The sequence below is a fragment of the Mixophyes fleayi genome, chromosome 4 (genome assembly GCF_038048845.1).
Source record: "Mixophyes fleayi isolate aMixFle1 chromosome 4, aMixFle1.hap1, whole genome shotgun sequence".
NCBI lineage: Eukaryota > Metazoa > Chordata > Amphibia > Anura > Limnodynastidae > Mixophyes > Mixophyes fleayi.
This window is the reverse complement of record NC_134405.1, coordinates 309,811,647-309,822,109: the sequence shown is the minus strand read 5'-3', so window position 1 is coordinate 309,822,109 and position 10,463 is coordinate 309,811,647. Positions and strand designations below refer to the sequence as shown.

The 10,463-nt window shown below is 39.9% G+C and overlaps 1 protein-coding gene across 2 annotated transcripts in view; it reads left to right on the top strand.

The window, feature by feature from the left end:
* The first annotated feature begins 404 nt into the window (after positions 1-404).
* TBC1D9B (TBC1 domain family member 9B) overlaps positions 405-10,463 on the top strand; it is a 57,800-nt gene continuing 47,741 nt past the window's right edge. The window contains exons 1-2 of one of the 2 annotated variants that reach the window (XM_075210028.1): positions 405-679; positions 9,329-9,439. In XM_075210028.1, the coding sequence (XP_075066129.1) occupies positions 562-679; positions 9,329-9,439 (229 nt within the window). In that variant the 5' untranslated portion in view covers positions 405-561. The remainder of the gene's footprint in view (positions 680-9,328; positions 9,440-10,463) is intronic. The other variant, XM_075210029.1, reaches the window with a different exon arrangement.

Here is a 10,463-nt window from a genome sequence, read left to right as displayed (position 1 = left end):
ACATGGCTTACTCCAACTATAAATCTGTCCCCACATTGAAATTTATGTCCCCCTCCAATGCAACATGGTTTTGCCCAGGTGCAAAGTTACTCTTTTTTTTTGCATTCCTTCCCTAAATGTATCAGGCCCATAAAGTCTAAAGAATAACAATAGATGCTAAGAACTGCATCTACCCTGCAGAATTAGAAGGATTTTATTGTACAATTAGATTAGGTTATTACAATTAGAGATATTTTTAATAAGATGATGAGGCTGATAGTAACGATTATTATGTTTTAGAAGTACACACTACCTATGCGCATATGACAACAACAATACAAATACCACGATGAGATAAAACACAACAAAACTCAGCAAGCTGTCATTCTGCGGTACTTCCAGCAGGGGGAGCTGTACATCCCTGATCAGCGGCCTCCTAGGCCTGCGTTACGGATCGAGCAGCGAGCGGTGGCTGCAGCAGCAGCAGAGCCCAGCACCGGGCACCGACCTACCCCTCCGAGACCAAGCAGCGGCACCTGGCCGGGGGTTGAGCTTCTGCACTCCGAGGCCTGGCCGCCCAGGATGTGGCTGAACCCGGAGGAGGTGCTGCTGGCCAACGCGCTATGGGTGACCGAGCGAGCCAACCCCTACTTCATCCTGCAGCGGCGCCGGGGACACGGGAAAGGCGGAGGCCTGACAGGTGATGGGGGATGAGTAGACTATTGGGAGCAGTGACAGCTGCTATGGTTGTAGCCCTTTATTATTGTGTTGCTCTGTATGAGCCTAAATATTCCAATGATACAAGTTATCTACACTCAGTCTCTTCTATTATAATAACCAGGTCTGGGGAATCTCCTGCAGCTTGAGCACTTTTTGAGTTCATCTCTGTCAGTCTATAAACAAAGAGATTATCTGCATAACAGTCTATTTTATGCCTGTTGTTCTCTCTCCATTGTCATATTAAATATGCATTGCTATTCTTCTGTGGCTCCAAAATAAGCCACCATAGCAATAAGGTCATATTCTTAGCCTACAGATATCAATAAGATCATATTCTTAGCCTACGAATATTTGCCTAAAATGTAGTTCTCCATTTCATTTCAAGCAAGTCTCCATGATTCTTTCTTTGCAAACTATATAGTGTGTACAACCAACTAATTAATGTTTTTCAATATAATATTTTGTGTATGTCCTTAACTTGTGAATACATTTTAACAGTGGTGTACTGTTATTTGTTAAAAACAGTAAATAATTAAAAGGAAGTAAGTCATTAATTCTATACTAAACCTTGGGTTGGGAAGCTGATTCACTGCATTTGTAAGGTTGCCAAAAAAGGGTAAGGACCACCTACTCCTTATAACTGGGCTCTGTAAATAGTGAGAATTGTCACATTAATTTGTGCCTGCTAAAGTAGGTCTATATATATACAGCGCTAAACTCTGTGAAAGTCTGTTACATAATCTGTTATCCGTTTACATACATATTCATGGATTCTTTAATTAATTTCCAATGATGGAAAGTATATGATATATGTGTAACATTGTGTGTGTGCTTGTATGTAATACTATGTTGTTCTATGGGAAGGTTTCATTTAACTAAAATGAGCAGTATGACTGTAGAAATATATTTTGCTCTTTGTTTTTTTTTTGTCTTTTAAGAGATATTACTATCTTTTATATAGAGCCAACATATTCCGAATCACTTTACAATCCAAGAATGTTTATTCATTCAAATCGGCCCCTGCACCAGTGGAGCTTACAATTGAATTCCCTACCACAACTGCGCACATACACATTTTATTTTAATACAAGGCCAATTAACTTAAAAATATGTTTTTGAACTGTGAAAGTGAAGCATAGTAAGACACCCACGCTTAGAAAGTGAGAACATAAGGATTTCTGGTATGATTAAACCTTTGCTTTTATTATTGTAGACATATTCTTCTAAATGAGGTCTTCGCCCCAAACAAATTTGTAAGTAAAGTGAGCATACTTATCCTTTTCTGTTAATTATTTCTCTATGACACATGTCATGGGAGAGAGAGAGATTAGGTTTACTGTATAGGAGCGCTTGCATACAAACCCTACAATGATTAAGAATCACTAGCAAGATCTTCTGGTATTCTGTGCATTGTGGCTTCAGACTGGGCCACTGCAATGTCAGGGTGTCCCTTCGCTAAGCTGGGATTCTTTATCAATTAATCTTTATTTATAAATACATTCGTACTTGCCTACTTTTTTGGACCTCGGCTCCAGGAGGTCCAAGGGACATGATTTGCGCTGTCACAGACTGACTCCTGCCGCACAGCTTCTTACTTCAGAAGTAAGAAGTGGGCCCTCTACAGGCCAGTGTTTTTTATTTACGTTAAATATGTTAATACATATAACAACCACACGGCCTCAGTTTTCAGTACACTTCTGGACCTAATAGATAAGATGTCTAACTTCAGATTAAAATGTTGAAAATGTAACTACCTTCCTTCCTCTCTTGCTAAAAAAAAAATGATCACTTCTTTTTGTAATGTTAGAAAATACTATTTTGCTGAGAGAACAGTATATGTTTAGAAGAATATTCCAGATAAAGCCTGGAAGATTTCCTCTTGTGTTAGGGAAACAGGCACATTAATGTCTTGCCTTTTGACAGAATGCTGCATTAGTTGGTACCTGTGAGTTTATGTCAACATCAACAGGGATTGTACACGAGGCCGTTATATCTTTCTGATGTTCAGGTGTTATTGCTGCTAAGCAAACAAAGAGCACCCCCCCCCCCCCCCGTCTTTTAATGTCATTAATCTATAAAGTCATCTTGTTGCTGACTTCAGCATGTGCATTCTCCTCCTCATATATCTCATCAAGGCTTGATGGATTCTGCACTGACTGCTCACAGTACCAGTGCTGTGGCAGCTGCATCCTTTTGAGCTGATTGCTTAATTTTATTAAATTACTTCTCTTAACAGTCATGTTTTGGGCTTCAATTTTAACCAAAATCTTTTTCTGTTGTGACATAGTTAATTTTTATATTAAATATTAATAGATCAAACAAAATAATCTATAGGATTTGGCTGCCAAACAGTGAACGATGACTGTCTTAATATCACATAATTACACTGAGGCGAGAGGACACCCTCAGATCGGCAAAAGGTGCATCTTTCCAATCTAAATCATGTGGAGGACAAGTTCCCAATTGGCTTTATAGCTTTAGCAGCACCTAGCAAAACCAATATTCATCTTCCAGGGTTCAAGACGGCCTTGGATATTCTCATTAACCTATTAAAGAATGTAGACTTGCCAAGCATACTTTTTAGATTAGTTTAGTGAGGTAGCTAAAAGTACTGTCATGATCTTTGTCAACCGTCAGATCTGATATAGGCAACAATATGTAGGATTCCACCATTGAAGCAGAAATATGTTAAGAGAAGAATTCCTCGAACCCATCAAACATTTGTAGTATCAGGCTGTCTGTATGTTTCCTATAAAATTCAGGTGGAAGTCCGTCAAGTCCAAGGACCTTTTTGTATTTGAAAATTATTCAGTTCCTCTAAGGAAATTGGGGCTTCAGGCATATCCTGATCAACCAATGACAATAAGGGCGTCTCTTTAGACACATCTCTTAATCTGTCTGGGACACGTGTATTTCTACAGTACTTGGTATAATTTAACAAAGGTTGCATTTCTGTTAATATTACTGTGGCAAAAAAGTGGAGTAATGTTTTATATTAATAAAGAGTGGGGCTGAGAGTCCCCACCGGTATACTTAATCAGGGAGGCTGAACCCATCCATATGTTTCTTAATCATTTTTATAGTCCCCCTCCATATGGACGAATAGCCAGATATTACGCTATGTATTCCATTTCATTGAGGTTAGAAAAAGTTTGTTGTTTTATTATTATTATTATAATAATTATTATCTTTTATTTATAAAGCTCCAACAAATTACACAGAGCTGTACATTAAGTAGCTTATGATACAGATAAATAACATACAATGACATGAAATGGAAGGTAAAGGTGGCTCTGTCCATATGATCTTACTTTCTAAGAGGTGTGGGGATTAACTGATACATAGGGGAATAACACTTCTAGCTGGTGGTGGGGAACTGTGTGTGCGGCCACTGTCAGTCAGAGGCATTATCAGCCACCAATAGTAAAGCAGACAATGGTGACTGGCATTTCTATACACCTGTGGTGTGGTACGGCTGGGACGAGGAGAGACTGTGATAGGTGGAGACTTGAAAGATGAACCAGTTACTGTAGATTATATGGTTACTGTGGATTATGGCTGTGGAATGTAAAATTTTTATTGGCCAGGCACCCACTTTACAGTTCACAGAAATATATTTGCACAGATCTCTAAACGAATATGGATCTTCCCCATGAATGTGGTTAAACGGAGCTAGGCCCATCCCACCCAACCTCTTTTTTTAAGACTTATTACAGCTTGTGATTGTCTCTTGTAGAACTAGTAGTAGAACTAATGATCTTATTAACTATATTAACTAATGATCTTTTTAGCTCTTATAACCTTATATTCCAGCTAGAGAATTATTATCTTTTTTTGATAAGGTTCACAAAAGGTCTACAACACCATACATGAAGTTTACAATAGTATAAAAAAAAACAGACAGCAATGATCCAAACATAGTACACAAAAAGCAAACAAAGACCAGACTTCCGCTAATTACTCAAGTTATTTACGGGACCGTGATCATAACGTCCAATGTGATCTAGGCCTGAGCTCAAGAAAACAGGGCTAGGGAAGCAGGCCACAAGGTACAGAGGGTGATGGAATGGTAGAAGGAGAACACGAAGACAGAGGGCCCAGCTCGTGAGAGCTTATGTCCTAATGGGAGGACACAAATAGGGTGGTACAGATTGAGGAAGTAGATACACGCTGTAATTTGTAGCAAGTTTGGACTTCAGTGATCTAATTAGCTGTCAGGATCCCAGAGTGTATGACCACGTTATGAGGGGCTACAAATAATTTCCTACAAACCATGGGGAAGTCTATTTATTAATCATTGCTGCGGTATATGTACGGCTGCAATACTTATAGCTCCATCTCAGGATGGCTATACCGGAAGAAGATGAATGTCAAAATGCTTTGGGCACGTTACTTTTTGCAGTAACCCGTCCAATTGAATTCCCCCACTGTATACTGAGCCATAAATACTATCCACATGAAAAGAACACAGCCTCATTTTCCCCATTACATTCAATTGTTTACAGCGATCATTACACAACTCATGTAGAAGTAGTGTTTTCACTCTAAAGTGAATAAGCAACAGAGATGGTAAACTTAACTAATAAAGAATAACTTGTCATTATTTTTGTTTTTAAAAAGTTAAAATGTAGAAAAGGAAAAAAATGATTTCCTCTCACTCCGTGTGCAATACAGGGAGATGGCTTCATTCATTATAGCATCTAAATCATAACCGCTCAATATGAAAGTACTCTGCCTTGTTTACATATACAGATGTAACGGCTAGTGTAGCCGCAATCCCACATACATTTTCTTTTTCTTTAACAAGTTAATTACTTTTAACATCTGCTTCTGATTTTGCCTCAGCTATTTTCCTTAGCTACCCTCCTACAAATCATGAACTCATTTTAAAAGCTCTGTAAGTGACAAACAAATATGGCTGCTGGACACTTGGGGGCATATTCAATTAGTATTCCCGGCCGCAATTACACGTGGCCACGCGGCTCCCGGTAACGCAACATTGTGGATTTCTGTGCGCACCCCTATGGCACTTTACAAGCGCAGTGAATTCTAATTGAATACCCCCCACACCGTCAGTTTTTTACACCGGCAGTGCAGACAGAACTCAGAGGGGCGTTCCAAAGCCTCTCTGCTTACTACGCAGGAGAGGGCTGGCAAATTGTTGACCGGGGAGGGGGGGGGCCAGACTCGACTACGCAGCCTTTTAGTAAAATTTTAATGAAAAAAAAGCACCTCGCCCAGTGACCCTGCCAAAGATAGCCCACCCTGGGACCAGCCCGGGGAGTAGATGCCCCCCAGCCCAGACTGCCCCTCTCGCAACATCAGATGAAAACGCATTTTCGCTTCTCTTTACCCAGTGGACACATTGAACATTGCACCTTATATTTGGAGAGACACAGAATCCAAAGCTGCCAGAATGTGTACCAGATGAGGCACCAAATTCCACTAGGGATTTGCCAATATAAAGCACAGAGACTTTCTTTATGGACAAAAAAAAATATGGTGCAGGATTCAGGTAGAATATGACATTGAGTGAAGAGGATCAATTACATGAACCCCAGCTTCTCTTCACTATCGTGCGAATAGCAAAACATCGCCACAGTTTTGTAGACAATGTGAGGCAGTATTGTTTCTCAGTACAATATGCATTAACTAGATACTATACACAATGTAGCATTATAGGGAGCCAAAGATCATTTGGAACATTGTCTCAGTAGGAGCATAAAGTAATATATTAGGAGTTGCTATACTCTCTTTCCTGGATTATGTACACTGGGCATATTCTGTGAGTATATTCCCTATATATTATAAGGAAACTTGATCTGTAACAGGAAAACCTTCAATAAAGTATTTAGGTGGAGTATGTTCTCAGGTGAAATAGAACCAAATTAAATGACCTTCAGCCTCTCAATAAGTGTATTTGTTGTAGCACGTTACCAGGGCTAAACAGATAATATGGGACAACAGTGTCACCCCCATATGTTCGGCTAAGGGTGGGTATTGTTTATTACTTGTCTCTTTTAGGTAACCAGAGAATAGCTAGATTAACATTGATTTCCCTTGTATGGATGTGCAAAGGGAGAGTCCCGATACAGCTTCGGGATTACATGTCAGATGAAACACTGAGCCACCTCCTTAAGCACAATGTCAGGGCAGGACAGGGAGACTTTGTTTGAAAATACTTAGTATAGAATGTCCATGTGCATAAGAGGCAGAGTAAATTAAGCTGCTCAACTCTGAATTTTCAGGATTCAGCATTCTGTGCCCTGGGGAACTTTTCAGTCTAATGGAATGTTTGGAGTGAAAGAAGTGTGTATATAAGTATTACATTACTTTCAGTTTAGATGGAAAGGTGGATAGTGCAGGGGATCTAGTTCCCTAAGTTTCCTTTTGACCGTTTGGAATCGTGGACACTTCTGCTTCTGGAGGTTTAACCAGAAATTCAGGTATATGGGGAGAACCGAGTTCTCTTGTCTTAAAGGGCTTTTTCCCCTTGCCTGGTCGAATATAGTGTCCTCTTCTGAAAAGTTTAGTAGTCTTGGCAGAAGAGGTCTGGGGGAGACCTTATGCCCATTCCACCGCAAATGTGGAGGAGAAAACATTTCTACAACACTTAGATAATTCCACTGTTCTAAAATATTTTCTAGTTTTTAGGCCCTCAGTTCAGACTGGCAGGTCTACCAAAAAATACAAATTTGAAAAGCCCAAAAAATATTGTCGAAGGTGCTCACCTAATAAACAAAACAGTTCTAACTTAATGTAATGTCAAAAAGAAGACAAGAGAGAGATGGGCAGGATTGCTGCTCCTGTAAAGATTTCCTGCAAAAATCCACGACCATTTCTACTAATATTGAAGCGTTTATATAGCGTCCAGCTCTTTATATCTCACTTATATCGCGTCCAGATCCTCTAATCAAAAATTGAATATCAACAAGATGTACCAATAAAAAAACTAACTTTAAATACAAACAGTAAGAAATAAATATATAAAATCCATTTATGCATTAACTAGCAAATGCCAGTATGAATTCTGAAATACACCACTGTCAAGGAATGTCAGCGATCTTGAAAAGTGTTACATATATCTAGTAGACTGGTAGAAGCAAAATGTCTATAGATTGAACACATGGAATGTAGTAATTAAGTCCTTAGGGACAGCCTCCACAGATAATTAGTGAATCTGAAACTTAATTAAAGTCCATCTCTAGGATGTATGATATCCAAACCTATTTCACTGTAGGATAATTTATACACATTCCATCGCTCCAATGTATATGTGGTGTTTATATGTTTAAATTGTATTGTTTGTATTACAGTTTAGCTTTTAATTGGTGCGCAATTTATGAATAAAGGAGCTGGAAAGCGATATTAGTGCTTCTGATCAGGGGCTGGCTGGAAAATGTTATCCTGTGTGGTGCAAGACTTTGCTCAGCAGGCTATTGGGAACATTTTAAAGGAAATAAATTCCAAGTAGCCCAGTGTCCCAGCCCACGGTAGCCCACTATGGGACCGGACCCCAGCCCAGCCAGCCCCTGCTTCTGATTGTATTAAATATACTACCAAATAAAAACCTTTAACCATCTATTTTATCTGTAATTCTGGTTTGACATTGAAATAGCTGTCAGTGTTCGGAGAAGTTCGTCCGAGGATACCAGCAGTGTCCCATCCTCGTGCCTCCAGCCACCCATGGTCTGCCATCTTGTTCCATACATAGGGGGGTATTCAATTGACGGCGGGATTGCCGCAAAGCCCGCGCTCCCAAAATATTACCGTTAATACGGTAATATCTCGCTGAATTTCAGCTCGCGGCTCCCTGAGCCGCAAGCTGAAATCCAGCGAGTAAATTACCGTATTAATGGTATTTACGCGCAATATTACCGTATTAATGGTAATATTTTTTGAGCGCGGGCTTTGCGGCAATCCCGCCATCAATTGAATACTCCCCATTGAATCTTCTCCAGTATATCTGTTTTCCCACTAGTGCCGTTGCTTTGGCCAGGAAAGTGGGAACATAGGGAATGCAATTTGACAACTCTTATCCTCAGGATATGTACCATATAATGCCAGACGGGAGTTAATTTACAATACACTTACGTAAACGGTCACGCCATGCCTGAGACAGGTGTACTTTGAAATCAGATAAGTAGCTTCTTCTGTGGCAGTGTGGAATATGTTGGTTCTATGTAACAAAATGTCTGCCATACCGCCACTTCTCCTACTGCATTCAGTGTCAAACTAAATTCCATTCACTTACATTCCCATTACATTTTTTCTTACCGCCACTTCTAAATATCCCCTCGACAACTGATTGTAATAATATTAGTGGTAAAATGAGTCAAATATTTCTGTAAATGCTGAGAAAATGGTGCAAATATCAAACCTAACATAAAGCTGTAGTGGATACTCAAAGCCATTTTTTTTTTTAATAATTAACAGAATGTTAGACATGACCACAGGAGACTGGATATGTGACCTCTGTAATAAATTTGTGTATTGTTATCTTAACTGTTTTGTGGACAGTCACATGCCTTCTGCTTTGCAAATTACATCATAGTCACATGATAATCACAGATGACTCGGAGCCATTAACAGTTATTGTATTTACACGGTTTACTGTCACGTTCTCTAGGCTTGTTGGTGGGGACGTTGGATGTTGTACTGGATTCAAGTGCCCGTGTGGCCCCGTACAGGATATTACATCAGACCCAGGAATCGCAGATCTACTGGACAGTGGCCTGTGGTAGGTGTGACTGAAACACTGTCAGACTATGGATTATGTACAATAAACAGGGGGAGTGCCTGAATTGTTATTTATGTTTATTATTTAGGAAAATGTGGCCTAGTGGTTAGCACTTCTGCCTCACAGCACTGGGGTCATGAGTTCGATTCCCGAGCATGGCCTTATCTGTGTGGAGTTTGTATGTTCTCCCTGTGTTTGCGTGGGTTTCCTCCGGGTGCTCCGGTTTCCTCCCACACTCCAAAAACATACTGGTAGGTTAATTGGCTGCTATCAAAATTGACCCTAGTCTCCCTCTTGTCTGTCTGTGTCTGTGTCTGTGTGTGAGTGTGTGTCTATATTAGGGAATTTAGACTGTAAGCTCCAATGGGGCAGGGACTGATGTGAATGAGTTCTCTGTACAGCGCTGCGGAATTAGTGGCGCTATATAAATAAATGATGATGATGATGATATTTTAAACCATTAAAAAATTCACAATTGACATTTTGCATCATGATGACACTGACCCAATTCATTGGCCTCGTTGTGCACACCTCCCCGTATATAATGAATGTCTCTCTGACAATCCTGTTATCTGACGTAAATGAAATTGACACTCTTATCAACTTTAGGTACATTATATTTATTATAGTATGCCTCTTATTGGACAATTGGCAACCAATTGCAGGTTGTATATCATAATCAGCTATTTATATAGCACCACTAATTCCGCAGCGCTGTACAGAGAACTCATTCACGTCAGTCCCTGCCCCATTGGAGCTTACAGTCTTAATTCCCTAATACACACACACACACACACACACACATACAGACAGAGAGACTAAGGTCAATTTTGATAGCAGCCAATTAACCTACTAGAATGTTTTTTGGGCTGTGGGAGGAAACCGGAGCACCCGGAGGAAACCCACGCAAACACGGGGAGAACATACAAACTCCTCACAGATAAGGCCATGGTCGGGAAATAAACTCATGACCCCAGTGCTGTGAGACAGAAGTGCTAACCACTTATGTACGAGTTTGGACTAA